Raw genomic sequence first — 22,403 nt, 5'->3', positions numbered from 1 at the left:
GTTCTCCAAATAAGAGGTCAAAAGTGTTTGTTTCAAGCTGTTCATTCGTCATTACCAGTCAGACAAAGTTTACTTAAAAACTAGTACAAAAAAGATAATTAATTATTTAAACACTATACTGGTCAAGAAAACAATATAGTTTTGGCTAACAAAAGCCTGTTAGCTTAATGCTAACTTAAAATGTTAAATGCAATTAACAGACTTATGGAAATTAGCATAGATGTTCCAGTCATTTTTTTCAATATTTTGTTTATGGTTTTCAAGTTTTACAAAACAATAAACAAATATAAAAATGCAAATGACAAACTGTAGGCTATAGTTCTAGTAATGTTTCTCGTTCAAACATACAAACAGAGCATAAAACTTCTCTTGGGCATATACTGTATTGGTAAAATTAAATATTAAAATTGCAAAATGTGCTTCTGTTTTATACTGAAATTGATTCCTATTACACACCTGCGCACTATTCACAGTTCACACCTGAGACCTTATAACACTAAGTCACATGACACTGGCTAGGTAAAATGACTAACTGTGCTTAATTTCATATATTTTAACTTAGGGGTGTACTCACTTTCGTTGGAAGTGGTTTAGCTATTAAAGACACAATAAATCAACACTGTTATATAAAGCTGTACATTGACTTCTTTTCACTGTCAAAGTGTTTGCTAAAAAAAAAATAAAAAATAGCAACAATCGCTGAAAGGGTTTCAAAAGAAAACGAACTGTGGCATAGCACATATTCAGTGTTTAGGGAGAGGAAGTGCCAATTAAAAGAGCCCACACACTCTTGTAAAGAGGCCACATAAGGCCGTAGTGTCTCTTCTAGTTGAGAGTCTCTCACACAAGCCGGCGTTGTCCACTAAGAATCCTCGCCAAACCCCGCAACCCCCAGTTTGTATTGAATGCGGCGCGTTGTCCCTCAGGCGCATGGCGTGTCAAGTTTGGTAATGAGGACGACGATGTCATTCATGTCGCCGCAGGCAAGAGCTTCACGCTGACCATCACCGTGTTCACCAACCCGCCACAAGTCGCCACGTACCACCGAGCCATCAAAGTGACAGTGGACGGACCACGAGAGCCCCGGAGTGAGTACACGTGATACAGTGTAGTTCTCATTCTCTCCAAGTTTGTTAGCTTAATGCTAACACATAATGGGAAACGCCAGAGACAGGCCAACAAGTAGCATTTGTGGCGTGGTGTGATGCTTTAAGCAACAAATATATGAGCACAAATGTTAGTGGCAACATAATTTGAATTCTTTGTCTTCTTTGACTAATATTAATGTAGCTTACTGGGTTAAGCAGTTGTGAAACTCATTCGTTTGTGTATACTGCCCCTGGTGGCCAACTCATGCACACTCGAAGGAGCTGCAATTAATTAAGCAAACTGCAAACTGTTTAATTCTATATAATCAATTTATTTGTTAATATCAAGTGCTATTTTCCACCCTAAAAAATACAATTTTTTGTTTTGTTTTGTTTTGTTTTTGGTTGGAACATGTTAATGGCATTTTCATTCATTTTAATGGTGACAATGACTTGACACCGACCCAAACAATGAACCGCGATATAGACGGGGAAGATTGTGTAGCGCTTTTCCCACACTGGCTTACCAAGCGAGTGAGGTGGAACATTCCCAACAGGCTACGCCGGGGTAGCAAGAGTGCTAGCATCAGCCCCTTTTAATAGGCTGTATAAAAACAACTGAGCAGGAAGTTGAGAGTGAAAAAAAAACAAACTTTACTATAGTTGAGTCGTCCGTGCCAGCTGGTCTGGCACGCAGCTGTTCACCAGCCCCTTGAGAAATTCACAAAAATGAAGAAAAAAAAATCATAACTGATGTGACAAACAAGGCTCACATGTGGCACCGGGACACAGCGGAGCCGGCGGACGCTCGTGTTAGCGGGCGATGGCGTTCCTGCTGCTGCTCGCGCTGCCAAGAACACACTCCCTCACAAACACACACGCACACTTGCTCGCTGTGTTTGATCAAAAGCATTTCCTGTGCATCTGCTGCCGCGCGTCATGACTTTTTTAGGCCGTTTTTTGGGGCGGCCAGCAGATAAGACCCCACAAAGCGCAATTTATATCAACAAAGCTTTGCAGCAAAAGTGGTGAAAGGTACCAAAATAAGGTACACGAAGTATTTCCTTGTGTCACTCTTATGTTAGCTCAGCATCTAGCATGACTTCAACATCTTTTCCCATCATGGTTCATCCATGATTACTGACTTAGGAGCGACTCCACAACATGCGTCGACACGCTAGTTAGCTGTTGCTAGCTAGCTGCTTCTGCGTAAGTTGGCACAGAGCTTCCCTTGACCTCCGACGACCTGCGATGTGATGTGAGCTCATTTTTTGGCAATTGTCTTGCTGTTTGATTCTCAGTTTTGCTATTCAGTGTGTATTAATGAGGCGCAAAATACAAATTTTGACTTGTGTGTGTATTTGTGGCCCAGGACACGTGTTGTATGAGTGTGACTATGTTAATGGTGTCATTAGTGAAATGCCTCATTAAATGTCATTTGCGGCTAATGAAGTGACAGGGAGTGGCAATTTGCAGGCCCAGGTATGCTTGTGCGTTACGGTAGCGGCAAAGCGCACACTTCCTCTTGGCAAATCTTCAGTTAGTCCATCAAATTGATGGTGCGCTCACACGAGAGGTGACACAAAACATTGTGGTGTCACACAAAGTTAGCTTTGTGGCTAAGCATGCGTGTGTGTGTTTTGTGGAGGTCAGAGTGTTAACAAGTCTGGTGAGGAGGCAGCGGTTCTGAAAACCATATTAGTGGTTACTTGCAAACCCCACACATAGACACACATGCTCGTCCGCACGCACACGCACACGCACACGCACACACACACATAGAGCCAGGCATTAAAATCCACTTATCGATATGACGTGTCGTAATGACTCACTGACAACTTTATGACAATAAATGCTGTTTCCTCAAATAGTCTCCCAAGAATTGGACACGATTATTGTCCTGATGGGGTTAAAAAAAAAAAAAAAAAAAAGCAAGACGTTACTCATGGAGGAGGGGAAAATTCCCTCCCTAAATTAATTTTCAAGGGGTGAAATGTGGATCAGATAATGCTAAGGCCTGGAAAAGTAGAAAACATAATTTTGTCAATTATTTGATATGTGAGGGGAAAAAACAGGCTTTCACAATCGGCATGACTCAAAATCATACTGTGGAAATTCCCTTTTTTGCCAAAGACAAATGTTTTGTAATTTTTGCTGGCTGCATTATAACGTGAATGTCTTTTATGCTGCACGTTTGCATCAAAATTAACCAGATAATTCAAAGAAAATCGTTTGATCTAAGAAAGGGGGGAAAAAGCAGATCATTTAAGACGGAGCCCTGTGGGACACAAAACTTTCCATATACACTGACAAAGACTGGTTGTGATTGTTTTGGGAAATGATTAATTAGTTTAACGAGCAGATTTTACAATACGAATGTTTCAATGTTGAGCAGTGGGTTGAAATATTATGATTGGCTGTAGGACGGAAAAAATATCAATGAAAGCATCAAAGATTTTGCTGAAATTATACCATCTAGATTGTATCAAAAAGCAATTGTAGGATACATTTAGAATTTTTAATTGTAAATGTTTCTTGTGATAGTGTCAAAAAGGACGTGGCTAGTCGTTAGAAGTTTTTTCATTACACATGATAGTATTATTATATTTAATATTGACAGCTTTGCCAAGATATTTGCAGTGTATGTAAATATGGAAAACAGTTTTTATTAGTAAGAAACTTTTTCAAATTTGTAATTGTATTTAATATATAAAAATATTTTACTATTTTCTTTATTCTTCACAATTAATAATGAATTATTTAATGAAACAAATTTTAAAAAATGAATCAATGTGTTTTAATTAACCAATTTCACAGAAAAAAAATTAGAAATGAATGCGACAATTTTTACAAGACTCTTGCATTGTGGTACTCGACTATCATACATTTCTTGTCTCATTAGAGTAGTTAGTTTCTTATTTTTGTGTGTCACCAAACAACAAATCAGTGATAAATTAATGGGAGTCAGTCAGTCACATATCAACTAAAAATCAAGAGCAATGAAATGAGGGAGTAGGTTGAGAACAAAGGAAGAAAAAAAACAAGAAACAAAAATAACCATCAAGCTTTTCCAGAGGCGTGAAGCCCCTTGAAGATGTGCCAAACGCACATGTGTGTATGTGCTCAAGCGACTGAATCAGTGAGTGAGTGAGTGAGTAAATGAGCGAGTGAATGCGCGTGCATGTGAGTGTCTGCGGGTGCCTAACGCTCAACACGAAATCATTCAGAAAAAGTGAGGAAAAGAAAAATCTGCTCTCCCGATCTGAATCATCGCTAATGTGTTTTTGCGTGAAATCATAGTATCGCCTTGGGGATCTGTCTTGGACGTCAATATACAAAAGTGTATAGTGTGTGAGTGTGCACGCGTTTTCCCTTCCCCGGCCGGACCACACAGACGCCTGGCAGCGTTCCACCGCAGTCAGCACGGCTCCTTTTCGCTCGCTTTTTCCTCTTCCTCTTTTTTCCCCCCACCTCCTTTTTTTCCCCCTTTCTCCTCCCTCCATCTCTGGTTTTATCATCTGCCCTCATTTCTTCCAATCCCTCTTCCCTTGATACCAGACCCCCACGGCGGACGGGCGCCTGGCTGTCACCCTGCCTCCAGACCAACTGAACTCCACACTTCCCCCCATCCCGCCCCCCCCCCCCCCTGGAAGTCATCCACTGGAATAATTCATGACGTCAAAAAAAAAAAAAGAAAAGAAAGAAATCGGTCATTGTGAGGCCCCAGAATTTAAAATAGAAGCAAATTCATGGATGATTGACATCCACGCACACGTGTAGTGAGGTCTTAGTCCGCCACAAAACACGCTTACTCAGACTTTAATCTGACACAAAGGTACATGAAAAGTCAATAGTGAAAAAAAAAAAAAGATCATCACCATAGAAATGAAATGGTTTTGCAACATGGCTAGCACCCGTGAACAAAAACAATGGATAGATGTACAAAATTGGACCAATGGAATACAAAATACCAAGAACTAAAAGTTCTACTACATTAAAAAAAAAAACTGTGGTGACAAAAACAAAGACAAAAGCAAGATGACCAAAAATGGCATGTTGCACAGTCTTGGAAATTACTGAAAAATTATGAGAAAAATTTTGGGATTTTTTTTTTAATTATTTAATTATTATGTAATTTTTTTAGGGCGAAAGCAAAGTCCAATTTGTTAGTAAAAAGTTTAAATTTTATTGAAAAATGTGTAGTTTTAGGAAAAATAAAAATACATTATTGTTTTTTTATTATGAAAAATAGCTTTATTTGATCGTAAAAAAAAAAGTACATTTTCATTGGAAAAGTCTACATTAAAAAATAAGAAGAAAAATAAAGTAGATTTTTTTTTAATGATTTTTACTTTTTTGTGACAAAGTTTGTAATTTATTTATTTATTTTTAAATAAACTGAGTACAATATTCCCTCGTTTTTGATTTCTTCCAAACTGAAAGTTTTGTTGTGCTGTTTTGAGAAAATGAATTGCCCACGCATCTCTGACAAACTATTATTTGGAGGTGTTTAACCGCTATTTAGTGCGATTAAAAATCTTTCTCCTTTAACCATTAGTCACGTCAACAGGTCATGTTTAAACCGGCACATTGTGAGTCTTACTGGTAAAATGTATTTTGCTTAATTATGGACAAAGCCGACCTTGTTTTTCCAACTCTCAAAGCTAAGCACTGCTAAGCTATGATAGCATTTGGCATTTTGTGTTCCCGTAAGGCGACATTAGCCCTCATAAATCACGTGGAAAGCCTCAAGTCTTCCTGCTTGACATTTATTTTGCTCAATACAGGACAAAGCCAGGCTTGTTTTTGCAGCTCCCAAGGCTGAGTGGTGCTAAGCTAAGCTAGCTTTGGTGTCTTGTGTTCTTAAATGACTTCAAGCAGAGTGTAAAACTAGCTCAACTGTCTACATGTATAAAATAATTCCAGTTAAAGACATCACACAAGTGTTTGTCTTTGTCATAGTTTTGACATTAATTCAGCAGACTGCAATCATGTGTGAAGCTCAAGGATTTCAGACTAAAAAATAAATCATAAATCAGTATTAAGTGAAGTTTAGACAATGCTAGCATAGCTTAGCATAAATCAATGTAAAACCCACAAGTCTCTGTTTAAAATTAGGCTTGTTTTTACAACTGGGGTTGAATAAACTATCTGTTTAAGCACTGCTAAGCTAACTTTTGCAGTCTTGTGTTTCTGTAAGGCGCCATTAGCCTAGCTTAGCATAAATCAAGAAACCACAAGTTTCTCCACTCCACAAATATTTTCCTTGATTCTGGACAAAGTCTGGCTTGTTTTCCCAACTCTCAATGCTGCCATAAGATGAGCAAAGCTAAAAGAGCTTTAAACTGAAGTGACACAATGTTAGCCTAGCTTAGTATAAATCAAGAGGAAACCCACAAGTCTCTCTGTTTGTTTTAAAACGCTCAAGGCAGAGCGAAGCTAAGCTAGCAGCAGCAACTTGTGTTTGCAAAGCGAAACTCGCCTGGCTGTCACTGCAAATCCCCAGCACGAATGGTTGCCTTGTCCGTGAAAGGAAAACCACCTCCATTAATTATCATCACACAGCTTCTTTATTCTCCCTGCCTGCTTCTCTTTTGATCAGATTAGCCCGGCGCGCCACAGAGCCTCACTTGGAATAATAATAAGTCCTCTTGGATCACTGTTCTTCCGACTACTTGTGAGCGAGCGTTTGCACGCGGACGCCGAGTGGCCGCACATCTGGTGCGAATATGTCCTCACTTCCGGCCGCTGGCTGGGGCATGGAAGGAAGTGGTGGGGAGGGCGCTATCGCTAATCTGCTCTGCCACTTTCCAGTGATGGGAATTAATCAAGTACAAACACTTTGTTCCTGTACAGAAGTAGATTTTAAGTACTATTTATTTTCTGATGATGTTTTACTTTCACTCCTTATGTTTGAAAACATATCTGTAATTTTTATTCACTTTTTTTAACCTCCCCAGATGACGGCATGTAAATAGTACTTGATTGACCGAATGTACGCGGGAAAGTTCTTCCTAAGAATGAGAGTCTCTTTGTAAACTGGAACGGTTGTGTACAATTGTTAACTCTGCCCCCCCATACTCTGACGTATTTCTGTGATCGCAGCACGAAATGCATCTTGGGATGTTTTCCTTGTCAAACTTTCACAAGTATCCAATCGATGCATCATTGGCTTAAGCTAGCTGACAAGAAAAACATCCATGCGTTTTTGGTTTATACAGGACTTTCAATTGGAACAGTACTTGGTCTGCGGCTGACGACGTTTTACTAAATCACAACTAGTGTTGTTCCGATACCGTTTTTTGGATCCCAATACCGATACCCAGCTTTGCAGTATCGGCCGATACCATACCGATACTTAAGTTTTTTTTTTCCTCAACATGAAAAAGCTGTCCAGCCATTGGTTCAGAGCATTCAAGGGCCAATAGGATATCTTAGATCGGCATGCAGTGAACATGTCATATATGAGTGAATGTTGTGCACGAGCAAGACACAAGATGCTGCATCCAAAATCCTATATTAGCGTTGGAATTAATGGTATCGGCATGTTACTTGTGAGTAGTCACCGATACCGATACCACTGTTTTTATGCAGTATTGGCACCTCTGCCGATACCAGTATCGGTATCGGAACAACACTAATAACGACATAAGAACGGACAAGAATGGAAATTGAGAAACAGCAATTGTTATGATAGCATAAGTCGAACCAAAGCTACCTAGCGCTTAGTTAAAAAAAAAAAAGGCGTAAATTGTTTTCCCTTTTTTCTCAAGACAAGTAAGTTTATAGTTATTAAAATAAGCATCGTGTATAAATGGCAGTAATTTTATTTTTTTTATTTATTTATTTACCTATTTACTTTTTCTGATTTTTTTTAAAAAACGTACAATCCACCGCGTGACAACTGAAAACTAGCTGGTTAACCGTTGGCCATTTAGTCAGCGAAATGACACAAAAACTGCGTAAACAATTGCCACGTCATTTGTAAACAAAACAAAAACAAAACACGGGAAGAAATGATGCTGTTTTAAAGGTACATTTCAGCGTTTGGAATTTTCCATCACAGTGTTCTCACGCATATTTGCGCTTCTCTATTTGATGATTGTTCTGTTTTTTTGTTTTTAATGTAATTATGTAGGTTATTCTCTGAAAAAAAATCATCTTTCCAATTGTGTGCAGGCCAAAGCAATAACAGTTTTGCTTAATTTGCTTCACTGCCACCTGGTGGCGTCTTACATACCAAGGGATCATGTTGAAGTGAGTTGAGTAACTTCATTTAGACACGTCATCCTTTACTGCCATCTTGTGGCAGCTATAGGCAATTATAGTACTGTGTAAACCTTTTTACCTTTTTTACTATTCGCGGTAGGGCTCGGTCCTGCTGGACCTCCACTTTTACCATTTTTTTTTCTCCCCACAAGTACTGTGTATATACACTTTTAGCCATGTAAAGACTGTGAGTACTTTTGCCATCTCTGCTGCTCATGGTGGGGATGATGATGCTGGGAATGTCGGGGACTTTCCCCAACGGTGGGTGAAATCATCCGGCGCCTTTTCCTGCTTCTTTTGAAACACCCCGGGCTCATTGCTCAGCAGCCTGACCAGAGTTCCGATAAAACAGCTGAGACATGAGCTCGGCTCTGGCAGAGCGTACAAGGCGTAATTGAGCCCCGCGGAAGAAGAAGAAGAAAAACGCTTTCTGTAAAGCCATGAAAACTGCGTAATTGTGTTCATGTAAACGTTTCAGGAGGTGGAAGTGCACCCGACGAGTAGAGGTGGTTAAAAATACTCACGCCCTGTCCTTCGGTAGAAGGACAGATACTTAAGTAAAAACAAGCAACGTGTTTCCTTGTACTGTAAAAAATGGCCGATTTTGAATGACACATCACGATATCGCGGCTAACGCTGTAATGGAAGCTGACGCTATCTCTGCGCAGTCTTCACGTGTTTATTTTCCAAGCAATCATGTTTGTTGTTTAAGGTTAAGAAATCTGTTAGTTGTTAAGTCACATGGCACCATGTTTGTTATTAAAAGGCAACTTGTTAGCATTCATGCGCACGGCGACTCTTTACAGGGGAAACGAGAAGCCCTGCGGCAACAATGTGAGAGCCATGTGATGATGGGATCAGTGTGACGAGACGTGGTCGGGGGGTGTTTGGATTATGCAATGTCTTGTGACTCAATTTACGGGATTTTCTTCCCAAATGAAAGGCCTTAATTATCTTTGGAAATTACATAAACATAATAAACAGCATAGATCTACTTGGAAATTATAGAATTGGGCCAGTTTGTAAATGGTCTATTCAGGGTGTGGCGTTTATTTTTTCAGTTGGACACCGTAACCAGCAATTAATTTGGGCATCTATTAGAGAAGAGACCACTATTTGAGGTAATACTGTAAACCTTTAAACATTCTCATAGGAAGTACTCTAATGGAAATTACAAAATTGACAATTTATGTTGTGTGCTGAAGGTTGGATCCCAAAGTGCAGACACAAATTAGATTTGAACTATTTATTCACATTGAAAGGCGAGAAACTACGAAAGATGAACAGATGAACACAGATGAACAGAAGGCAATAATCCGGCAAACACACACTTCTCAGACTGCTACTACGGACAGTGAATCGATCTGATTGGTTGTGACTAAGTAAAGGATTAAAGATTGACATCACAAAGCTCATGACATCACATAGCATAAAAACAGTTGAAACATCACATAAGCGTTTTTCCAGTTGAAGCCAGGAGATGGTTACATCGTTTCAAAACAGACACTTGACCTTACGGTCATGAACCCAAACTTAACAGGTCATGAACTCAAACCTAACCCTGGCGTGACCCCAGACATTGTTTAAACAGGGCACTTGTTTGTTTTTTTCCAAGGTATGAGTGGATGACATAATCAGCAATCAGCTGGGTATCTCTTCAAGCAGATGACGCTATTTGAGGAAGAACCTAAAATGAGATGACAAACATAATAAACGGTCAAATTGTAAATGGTGTATTTAGGGTGTGGTGTTCATTTATTGATTTTTTGCAAACTCTCCAGCGTTGCTCTATTTGATCTTGAAAAGCGAATACATTTTTCATTTCTGAATAATTTGCACTCGCGATGAAAATGTGGCAAAATCTATTTGAGCCTAGCCCAGCTTAGCCAAGCTTTGCCGGTGCCATGTCTGAGCAACTTTTTCCCGCTCATGATCTTTTGAAGACACAAACTGTGATTTGGTTTTTAAATGTCTCCCCACTCCCGTAAGCAGGTTCATCTGGATTGCGAGTGACGCTACCGATTGTGAGCGCGCCAGCTGGAGTGTTGCCAAAGCGTGACGGGAATTCCTCCGTTGTCTGTTAGCTGCTCAGCATCAAAAGAAATCAAAAATCGGTGTCCTTGCCAGCGAGTCCACACCTGAGACTAGAAATAAAACCAGTACGTCGTCCATTTTGGGAATGTATGAGTGTGTCGGATACAGTAAGTTACGCCTCTGAGAAGCGCAAGTGTGACAAAGACTTTGCCAGAGGAATGCAGGAGGAGAGCGAGGCGAGAATATTTTTGGCAGGGCGCGCGACTCCCGTAGGGATAATGGCGGCGTGGCGTGAGAAACTCTATTTACCTGACGAGCAGACCTCGGATTAACGAGCGGACGGCTTCCTTTCCCAGTTGGAGGATCCTCAATCGCTCGCGCTTGAAAACAGACTCAAACTAGAATTTTGGGGGTGGGGGGGGCTCCAATTAAGTCATATCGAGTTATTATAAGTCACTTTTAAGTTGGATCTAAGGCTGTTTGAAAGCGCTATATAAAGATGACTTGACTTGACTTTTGTCATGACTCGGGCCATGCAGGAGTAATGTTTGGGTCTTGTCTCATGTCTGGGGTCACGCCTGGGTGAAGTTTGAGTTGAGTTCATGACCTGTTGGGTGTGAGGTCAAGTGTCTGTTTTGTACTGAGGGTCAAGTTTCAACTAGTTTTAGGCTATGGGATGCTAAGAATCTTTAATGCTATGTGATGTAAGAACTATGTGATGTCAAGGATCTTTAATCGCGTTAAAGGGTCAACAGCCAATCAGATAATTCCGTGTCAGTACTGGGACCCACATGTCTAGCCACAACCAATGGATCGATTTACCGTCTATATAAGTTGTCTGAGAAATGTGTGTGGTTGCCGGATTATTGCCCTCTGTTCCTCTGTGCTTCTCCGCAGCCCAAGGGGGCTTGGCGTCTTGGGATTCTCAATGCATTCTCGTTTTTCGTTTAGTCAAGTTATGTGAATAAATAATTAAAACCTTATTTGCGCTTTGGGATCCGATTCCAGCACACAACAGCTTCCCTTCAATTACTATCACTTCAAATTACGTCCACTTAGATCCCTACTAATTTATACTACCGCCACTGAAGTCACCATGAAGTCGTATTAATCCACTTGCGCTGCGTCCTCAGGGCATCGCCAGAAGCTGGAGGACCCTCCCAAGTCGGGCCTGTTTTCGGACCGCCTGAGCGAGTTGGAGAGGATGAGGGTCCGCGTGGCGGTGCCCGCCCAGGCCCAGCGACCGGCGCTCAACACGGCGGCCAACTCGTTCACGACGCAGGGACAGACGCAGATCACCGGTAATTAATTGAATTCAAATCAACATTGCATTGTAGTAGAATGCCCGCTCAAGCAACTCTAATTGAAGTCGATAAAAGACCTTGAAAAAAAGCTTTAGCTCATGTAGCTGCTTGTTTACATGCAGCTGCCTTTTATAAGGCAAACAGGAAGTTGTTCTCCTGGAAGGTAAACACTCCAGCCTGAGTCCATCAAACACACCGTTGCCACAAGACTACTTGAACTCTTCTTCTTCTTTTTTTTTCCCTACCCCCGTTCTTCTCCCATCAGACCCGCGTCAGTCTCAGTCGTCGCCGCCGTGGTCCTACGAGCAGACGTACCCGTCCTACCTGAGTCCCATGGCGTCCCCCTCCGTGCACTCCACCGCCCCGCTCTCCTCCAGCAGAGGCACGGGCCTGCCCTCCATCAGCGACGTGCCCAGGCGCTTGCCAGGTCAGACACATGCGCAACTCCTCCAATCAGTTCAGCTGCTAGCTTAATGCTAGCATCATTTAGACGGGCTAACAGAAATCAACAGAGACTTAAACTGCTAGTTTAACGCGCACGAGCAACAATGTACACGTTTACTTGAACAGTAATGTAGCAGAGGAACACTGAGAACACGAGTACTTCATGTATAAAGCTGTTTCCTCTTTTTCCCCAATCGTCATCTTTTGATTCTGGAGTTGCCGAAGCAGCATAATGACAGGCTGGCTGCGTAATAACATCAACAAAGTGCTTTTATGGACGATATGCTGCTCTTCTGTACTCACTCACAAGGCATTGTGTGAAATTGCATTAGCCTCCCTGTTTGTATCTGATGACCAAAAAACAAAGAAAGGAAGAAAAAAAAAACCCCTGAAGCGCTCCTTTTAATGTTAATGTCCCAACATGCCGCCAGACAAGTTTGCGCTCTGTACACCTGTTGACTCGCTGCCATGTTTAAATGGAGTCAGCTGCCATGTCGGCTTTGATGATTTTGGACTTTCCCTGCTAGGCTTTCATTTTGTCACTCTTTGTTCTCATTCGTATGAGGATCACCCAAAATGACGTTTACCCCTCAGAGCTACTTTAAAAAAAATAAAAATAAAAATAACAGAAAAAAAAAATCCTGCCACACGTACAAATAAAATTCACACAAAAAATCTACCAAAAAGCATAAAACATGTACACAAAAATATACTCACCGGCAGCTAAAAACCTCTCACCTTTTTTGAAAAAAATGTCTACTTATCCAAAAACATTCGCACTTGCCAAAAAACTCTTATGCAAAGAACTCTCATTCACACTAAAAAAACAAAACAAAATAAAACAAAACTCACACCCACGCTCAAGAAAAGTGCATAAAACTTACAAAAAAACAACTCACAACCACCACAAAACCTGTACCACTCTCACACAAAAAAACTCACATACATAAACAAAAAAAAAAAATCCCATACTCATACAAAAGACCCAGACCCACACATTGATAAACCTTTTACACACAAAAAAACACATGCATCAAAAAATCTCACACAGCAAAAAGAAACAGACGAAATGGGCACACACACACCAAAACACACTCTTTTACCAAAAATACTCTCACATTAACAAAAAAAACACACACACACTTTTGCACTCAATGAATAGCGTGCACACCAAAAAATCTTTCAGAAGCAAAGAAACCTCTCTTTCAGCAAAAAACAACAACTCATGCACATAAAAAATCTCTCCAAATGAACCAAAAGAGACTCTTACCGACACCAAAAACAAAACAAAAAACAACTCTCACACAAAGAATATACACCAGATTCACCGAAAGACACACACACAAAAACTCTCATGCAAAAACACACTCCAGAAACCTCACACTCACCCGAAAACTCCCTCATTCACAAAAACATACTCTTACTTTCACACACAAAAAAAAAAAAAAAAAAAACACTCTTGGGCGCACTAAAAAAACAACTTAAACTTAAAAATCTCTCACACAATGCAAAAAAAATCTCACACACTAAAGACGTCTCATTTCATTCATCAGAAAATTCTCTCACATTAACTAAAAAATAAACCACTCACTAACCATTTGCAATTTGCATTTGGAAAAGCAACTTTCACACCAAATAATCTCACCAAAAAAAAGCCAAAAACCTCACACACTGAAAGCCTCTCATATTCACCAAAAACTCTTAACACACAGTAAAACTCGATCACACTCTAAAAAATAAATAAATAAATAAATAAAAAAAACAAAAAAAATAGGTCACACTCACTCCAAAAAAACTCTCCCAGCCTATCCCGCCACAGGCTCACTCATGACCTCAACCCCCCAGTTGACATGTTGACACCTTGGCCGTAACGCAACCTGACCACACAAATGTGATCCGGACGGACGCGTACTGGCAACATTCAGCTCGTGTGCTTGATTACATTCCTTCCTACGCTCCTTTGACATGAAAGATGATGCAAATATTGTACAGTAGCTGTATAGAACTTTAACCATTAATGTTACATTGATGTCTCAATACTGGCTTACACACATGAAATATTGTTACTTAATATCTAGGGGTGTCACGATTCGCCAACTCCACGATTCGATTTAAATTTCGATTTTGGGGTCACGATTCGATTTTTTTTTCGATTTTTTTTTTTTTTTTTTTTTTCTCCGCTCCCCCACTTTATAACACAGAGGCATATGCTTCTGTAGGCTAAGGCTAGTCTATGATCATTGGTTCTATTCATTGTACAGTAAATCTTATTTCAAAAGATCGGCTACATATAGGTGATGCAATTTCCATATTATTTTTGTGTAAATTTATGTAATATATGATAATTGACATTAGGCAGGAATGATCAAATTCAAAGAATTTATTTACAATATAAAGTTAACCGTCTTGTTCTTACTGAAGTGTAAAATAAAAAATAAAAAAACAAAAACAAAAAGTCACAGTGGGTGCCTGCCATCTATTGACTGTTTTTGGTTACAACAGTGTGCTGTGCGTTCCTCTTAAAATAATGTGCAATGTGCAACAACAACAAAAAATATATTGTATCCAAAGTCATGGAACAAATACAGCCTGAACAAACTATATCCCAACATTTACAGTTGCTGGGCATACTGTAGCGTGGTTCAAGTACACTAATTAAATGTTTGAATCCAGCGTTTTCCAAGGCTGCAGGTCTGCTGCTATAAATAGACCTATGGATCTGGCGTTTCGCGCGAGCTGAAGTGTGTGGAAGTTTCACTGTAAATGAGGATGAAATAGTTGGTTGGACCGTTGTTTTCCCACTTCTAGTTGAATTTGATAAATCTAAATCTTTGTGATGCCTGCGTAAATGTCCCGTCATGTTTGTCGTGTTTCCCGTTGTTACGGCTGGCGGCTCGGGCCATTCAGTTTGAATGCGCCAGCGCGACACTCTGATTGGAGGACTGTGCCAGCGCGACACTCCGATTGGACGACTGTGCCAGCGCGACACTCCGATTGGACGACTGTGCCAGCGCGACACTCCGATTGGACGACTGTGCCAGCGCGACGCTATTGTGTATCCGTGTATTATACCCCTATTAGTTATTGTTTCTCCTCCGTTCTGTCAGTTCTGTCAAATGCGGTTATTATTTGTTCACCTTCCACTTTCACTCCCTTGTCAAACCCCTGCCTGAAATTTCAATTAAAACTACTCAGATGTTAAAGTCGACCCGTGTTTATCTACTCTATATTTTCTGTTATTGTGTTACTTCCCTTCCCCTTGACGAGCCGGGCGTAACACCGTGGCCGAGTACAGTACGCGCACATAGCATATCTTGCAACTGTGGTCTTTTTATCGACAACGTGAACGTTGTCGACATAACTCACCGGGAACGCAAAATGTTTCCAAACTGGTGACGAGAGAAGCGGGAGCGGCTTGAAGCACCATTGCTGTGTCTGTCCGCGCTTGCCATCATGACTGCAGGAGAAGTCAGCTAACAAGTGCCGTTAGCTAGTAGCTGAATGGCTGCGTCTCATTTGCTTTCCTGGGAGGTGGCGGTGGCGGCGGTGGCGGCGGGCGCGGGGGGGGGCATCGAATCGTGTGTCCTCTCTTCTATTTCGATGCTCGAAATCGTGACGTAATTTCGATCGATTTCGATAAAAAATCGAAATCGTGACACCCTTATTAATATCATAGTAGAGGAGTATAGAGGAATAAATGTGACGTCAACATGCTGCATGACCTTATATTCCTTCTAGAATAATAAGAGGAAGTAAAAGGAGGGATGTCTTTTAATTAGCATCATATGCTACGTGACGCTAACTTGCATGTAAACACGCAGAGTCTCTTCACGAGGCCTCCGCCCCCCTCGTCCTCGTCCCCCTCATCCTCGTCCTCCTTTCGCAGCAGACGCGCTGACAGGGAAGACGCCTCGTGATTTATGATAAGCGCCATGGCTGGACTAAACCACCGAGGGAGACAAACGGGGGTTCGTATGGCACGGGGGTACGGAGTAGACCTCCCATTCTCTATAAACTCTGCACCCAGCGCCGCGCTCGCCGCAGCCCGTTAGTGGTTTTGGGGGGTACTTTATTTTTTATTTTTGGGGATGTAGCGCGCGCGCACGCACTCTCTCGCGCGCACTCGCTGGAGCCGAGGGGAGGAGAGCGTCGGAGCCACATCAGAGCCGGGGCCCGCCTCATTATGGATCTCATGGAAACTGTTTCTTGCACAAAGTGTTTCCACATGTGCTGCTCCTCATTCACCCGCGCGCGCACACACTCGCACATAAATATGCGTAAACATGCAAACGCTTTGTCAGCGCCGGCCGGCGAGACACAAGATGATGAATAAAACAATACAGGCATTTTTAGGCACTTTTATTCCACTCAATGGAAATCGTAGCAATAGAAAAGGGGGGATGAGGATTTTTGAACGTCATTATTTTATTTCATTTTTTTCCAGGTTCATACTGTGCTCCTCTTGAAAGGCTTTGAAAAACAAATCTATTTATTATGTGACTGCTGCGGACCTTGCGAAGCTAGAAAAAGGCGTTTATTTTTATTATTTTACTTTATTCCACCAAATTTTCCAGACAAAATGCTGCCCGTACCGTTGAACTTACCGGCACAAATGGTATCAAAAGATGCGGGGAACCATTTTTTTTCGGAATTCCGAGTTACCATGGCGACGCAATTCCCCAAAACCCCCGCCAAAAAGCCCCATAGGAATGAATGGAGAAGGGGGGAAAAGATCCACAAATTAAACACCTTTTTCCAAGCCACGCTGCGCGCACATACATTAACCGACCGAGATGATTTTTAGCTCAGTTTGTTGCAATTTTTCCCATCTTTAGCTAGGTGTCGAAAAAAATTTTAAGGAATGTAAGCTCTCCCTCCTGTGCGTGTTCAAAGAGAGTGAGTGAAAATGACCAAAAAAACGCTTTTTACATTGGTGTGTATGGCGTCTACTAGAGTGGGGCAATCAACAGAGTGGAGGGACAAAAACAAATTCTTTAGAAAAATCTCACTTCAACTCATCACCGTGGACACAATTTCTGCTCACTAAATATAAAACTTGGACATTTTGTAGTCCATTCAATTCATTCAGTCGGCCATTCAACCCCATGTAATTTTGGCCGCTTTTTTCTTGTCATTTCTTTTTAAAGTCACACGTTTTCAACCTGCTCTATTTCGGTCATTTTTCATCCGATATAAAAAATGAGAACATGCTTCGTTCCCCAAACCCTTGCCGTTCTAACGGGCCATTTCTGAAATCTGTATCTTAAACCGTTGAGTCGTGAGAGCCTTTTGTTTGAGGTGTGCGCTTTCTCATAGAACTCAGTTGAAGCAAAATGTTTGTCCATCTGGTAAAAGCCAAATGTGTGTGCGTGAATGTGCATATTTGTTAAACAGACAGTAACGTTAGCTTAGCATGTTAATGCTAGCATGCTGACTGATTGAGAGGTAAAGTACAATATTTGGCAAACTGTTCCAAATTTCCGCGGAATTTTTCTAGTTGACAATCTTGTTGTCTTTCCTTGAAGGTTCTTCAGACCTGAGCCCGTTCCCGGGTCAGTTTGAGCGTCAGTTCCCGGGTCTGTCCTCCCTGACGGAGAGTCGCTTCAGCGGTCCTCGCATGCACTACCCGGCCACCTTCACCTACACGCCGCCCGTCACCTCCGCCATGTCGCTGGGCGGCGCCCACTACCACACCTACCTTCCGCCGCCCTACCCGGGCTCCACGCAGAACCAGAGCGGACCCTTCCAGACCAGCAGCACCCCTTACCTGTACTACGGAGCCTCATCCGGGTCGTACCAGATCTCCATGGTGTCGGGCGGCGGCGGGGAGCGCTCGCCCTCGCGCGTGGCCCCCCCGCCCTGCACCAGCGCCTCCACGGGGGCCTCGCTGGTCAACCCCAACCTGCCCAACCAGGCGGACGGCGGCGTGGACACGGGAGACGGCAGCCACAGTAACTCGCCCACCGTCCTAAATAATGGGGGGCGCATGGATGAGGCCGTGTGGCGGCCTTACTGAACTCCTGACTGAAAAGGGATTTTTTTTTTTTTTTTTTTTTTTTTTTTTTTTTTAAAGCAGCTCGTTCCAACTTGTGCGAACTTGTCTTCCTGGAATGTTTGGACCAAAGCGCTCGGAGCAGCAATAAGCAGCACATCCTTCCCAACAGACTTTTTTTTTTTTTTTTTTTTTGTATCTCTTTAATACCAACCTGGACAAGGCACAAACTCCAACCAACAAAATAAGCATAATAATTACACTATCATATTGAAGTCGGAATTTTACCAGAATAAGTTGTATGTTTTGAGTTGAAAAGTCATTTGCAACTTTTTCCCCCCAAAAAATGCATTTTTTTTTTTAAAATACACAACTTTTTTTGACGAAATAATTTTTTTCAGCTGATTTTTTTTTTTATTAATTATGCAATTTTTATATACAAGAAAGGTAAAAAAAATGTAACCATTTTTCCCAAAATATACACCTTTTGGCCACAAAAATGTATATTTTTAATAACAAAAAAACAAAATTCCTGAAAATGCTCAAAAATCTAACATTTTCTCAAATATAGGCACATTTTTTTTCTTCAGTTTGGCTTCTTTTTCTGAAAAAGGTATTTTTCTGAAATGTAATTTTTTTTTAAAATAAATAACTTTTTTTTTCTAAAAATACAACTTTCTCTCAAAAAATACTGCTTTCTAAAATTATTTTTAAAAATCTCAAATTTGACTTATCTTGATTACACAATTAAAACACGTTTTTTTTTATTATTATTTCAAAGGTTTTTTGCCCTTAAATTTACGACTAAACGTGTTTCCCAATGATAGGATTGTCACAAAATGATACTTTTTAAAAAATATGACCTTGCTAGAAAATAAGTGTTTCTCAAAAATATGACCGAGGTAATCTACTTTATTAAAATGGGTTTTTTTTCCTTAAAAAAATTATCTGATACAGTATACAATCTTTTATTTGGACTTTCCTCAAATTGTTTTCCCCTAAACTTTCATTATATCTCAAATGTTTATCTTGAATACACAACTTTCTTCTGCTAGTGTACTTTGACTTTAGTCTGAAATTCCCTTTCTTGATAATACATATATATATATATTTTTTTTTTTTTTGACTTGTTCTCTAATATACAATTTTGTTTTTGTATGAGTCCGACGCTAATGTGGTAGTGTAATTGTTTTCTTTTCTGTGTCTTTTGTTCTAATTGATGCTTTAAGGCTTTTTTTTTTTTTTTTTGCATTAGTCATGTTTTTATTTTAGTTTTTTTCTATACGACAATACAGAGACGCACTGAGCAGCGAGACTTATTTAAAGGTATATATTACAGGGCGTTCCGCTTCCTGTTTAACTTATGAAGCCATAACTTATGTATTATTGTATTTTTGAAACTTGATTCATCCCAATACTTTTGCTGCGTCTTTAGGACTACATTTTTCAAAAGAGCAACAACAAAAAGCTGGTAGTTAAATAATGATCATAAAAAAAGAAACTCCTGTGGTACCCGAAGATGCGAGTGTTAGCGAAAGCTAAGCTTCCGACAATCAGTGAAGTTCCGATAAAATAGCTCAGGACCCGAATATTTTGTTGTTGTTGTTTGATGTGACAACTTTGAAAAAGTTTGTCAGGGTGTTTGACACTCTCGTTGTTTCCTTTCATAATCCTTTTCTTTGTCATCTTGATGCCATCTTGTATCAGTAAAAGCACTTATTGATGGTTACAAAAGTCATGTGATGTCATCCTGTTGCCTGATTGGCTGTTCGTGGTCAGCAGTTATTTTCCATCCTACACATTTGATATTCCACACACTCTTGCCACTCAAGTTTAGTAGGATTTTATAAAAAAAAAAAAAAAAGTATAACAGGGTAATAAGCACATTGAGCACACTTTTTCAGCAATATGTCAGAGGTTTGATTTTTAAACATTTGAATTTTACTCTACGACAGCAAGTTTGATAATCCAAAGGTTCAACAATTTTTGTACAACACCAAAAGTAGTGTGCTCTTAGGGTCATGAATGTGATGGATGCTTCCTGTGCTGCATTATATGCCAAAGGTGTATTTTTTTTTCTGATGATTTTGTCCAAAAACAATAGTACAATTAGTGGAAAACACACACACACAAAAAAAGTAGAATTCTGTACCAAGAATGAATCGTAACTAGCAAGCACAATATTTTAGGGTTATTTAGGGGTAATTTTTTTATTTATTTTTTCTTTGGGGGGGGGGCAAATGTGAACTCAATTCCAGCACATTTCTTATTTTCAAAGGAGCCTCTTCTCACATATATTTAGTAGGATTTTGTATGGGAAAAAAAAAGGCCACCATCTTTAGCAATGTCGCCTATTTTTTTATTAGTACATATAATTTTTATTTTATTTTTTTTACTTATTTTTAAATGACCATTTACTTGTATTCTAAATTTACTTGTGTACCAGCGTTTTATTTTATTTAAGTTAATTCATTTTCTCAACTTTGAGATTTTATTTTTTAAATGTACTTCTTAGTTTATTTTAATTTAATGTATTTATTTTGTACTTTTTTTTTTTATTGCAAAATTGGTCCATTTTAGCTTTTCTTTTTTTTATGATTTCCTACTAAATTGTGAAAAATGAGTGACAACTATTTTTATTTTTTTAGATTTCTGTTTTTTAAGAAAGAAGGCATCTCAATTTTTAATTCATCGATCAGGATAGACAAAGTTTTGCACTACCAGCGCCACAACAACGTTTCTTGTCACGTAAAATTGGCACAAAATGCGACGCAGACGTCAATGGTGGGCAGTTGGTTGTCATCAGATCTGTTATTTAGTGGGCGCTAATATAATAAAGTCATTTGAGAGGACTTTATTATTGAAGGTTTGCACGCAGAGGGAATCAAATATTCCACACACACACTTGACATTCCCGCCGCTTCAGCCTGAAAAGTCAAACTATTTGTGTTGTAACTGGAGAAAGCAAATAAAAAGCTTTTAGATGATTTAATGGATTTTAATGACATGATTTTTTTTCACTGTCTCCCAGATAACTACCAACATCTGTCCCCATCTTTTCCAAGTTTTTTTTTTTTTGCCTTTGTCTGCATTTTTTTTTTTTTCATCTGGTGTGTTTTGTATTCCCGTGCTTGTTGATGTGTGACATTTTAAGACTTACAGGAATTCAATCCTGGGAATTAAATTGATGGATTTCTTTTGTCAGGTTACAAGCCATCTCGCCCAAATAAGGTCATCAGGAAGTGTTTCATCCAGTATCCTCTTAAAGGGACACACAAAGTAACTGATAATGGCTTTTGGGGAATGACCAGTTCTCGCTCTCTCTCTCTCTCTCTTTTTTTTTTTTTTTTAACTGGAATAACTCACCTACAATATAGTTGATGTTTGTGCTCTTTCGATAACACTTCAAGTTAGTTGTCAAGCAATTTTGTGTTTGAGGCCACAAATTACTATTTTGTGCTCACATTAGACCTAATTCATGGCCATGAATTAGCATTTTGTATTCAGGTCATATCTGTTTTGTGGCCTCAATATTCTGTAATTTTTTGACTAAACAATAGTTTCACTTTTTTTCCTATTGTCTGCCATGGCGCAGTAGTTACTCCGACTTTTCCGTGCAGTGTCACCTTGGGATCGTCGCTATGTCTGAGCGCAAGTTTTCTTTGGATGGCGACAGTGGCGGCTGTTTGGGGGGGTCTGGGTTGGTGGTGGTGGGGGGGACTTAGTTGGGCGTCGCTCTCCCAGACTCCCGCCGCCGTCAAAGTGGCGTTCCAGAGACGGGAGCAGAGACACGGACACGGCGGGAAGCTGTTTTACATTATTCCCAGACATAATAGAGCCAATCTAAGTGTTCACATAAGTTGGGAAAAAGAAGAAGGCGGGGTTTGGAGGATTTGAAGCTTCACCATCATCCGCGTGTGTGTTTTCAGAAGGTTCACGTCAAGAACATTCTTGGGATTTCCCTGAATTTAAATGACTGTGGAAAGGGGAGAAAAAAAGAAAACTCCTGCCTGTTATAGTTTGACATTCCCAGTGTTGTGCAATTACGATGATGAAGGTAAAACAAGCCAGACGCCCAAAGACATTTGCATCAGTTGACTGTGTGAAAGGTACGCAAGGGAACTCTCTGAAGGCCCGATCAGTCCCTGTATCATGAAAATAAATCCTGTCTTGTAAATTTGACACACCGCAGAGAAGAGTGTTGCTAACAACCCTGCCAAATTTGGATGCTGAAAAAAATTCACCAAGTATATAAAACGAGGCTTAACAATC

General features: G+C 40.2%; 1 protein-coding gene across 4 annotated transcripts in view; it reads left to right on the top strand.

Annotated features, from left to right (window-relative positions):
* runx2b (RUNX family transcription factor 2b) overlaps positions 1 to 18,190 on the top strand; it is a 52,860-nt gene extending 34,670 nt beyond the window's left edge. For all 4 annotated transcript variants that reach the window (XM_077510929.1, XM_077510928.1, XM_077510927.1 and 1 more), the window contains 4 exons: positions 984 to 1,088; positions 11,525 to 11,692; positions 11,961 to 12,122; positions 17,665 to 18,190. In XM_077510929.1, the coding sequence (XP_077367055.1) occupies positions 984 to 1,088; positions 11,525 to 11,692; positions 11,961 to 12,122; positions 17,665 to 18,155 (926 nt within the window). In that variant the 3' untranslated portion in view covers positions 18,156 to 18,190. The remainder of the gene's footprint in view (positions 1 to 983; positions 1,089 to 11,524; positions 11,693 to 11,960; positions 12,123 to 17,664) is intronic.
* Positions 18,191 to 22,403: the final 4,213 nt, after the last annotated feature.

Source organism: Festucalex cinctus, chromosome 21 (assembly GCF_051991245.1).
Source record: "Festucalex cinctus isolate MCC-2025b chromosome 21, RoL_Fcin_1.0, whole genome shotgun sequence".
Classification (NCBI taxonomy): domain Eukaryota; kingdom Metazoa; phylum Chordata; class Actinopteri; order Syngnathiformes; family Syngnathidae; genus Festucalex; species Festucalex cinctus.
Note: the sequence above shows the minus strand (reverse complement) of the source record. Positions and strands in the feature narration are given on the sequence as shown.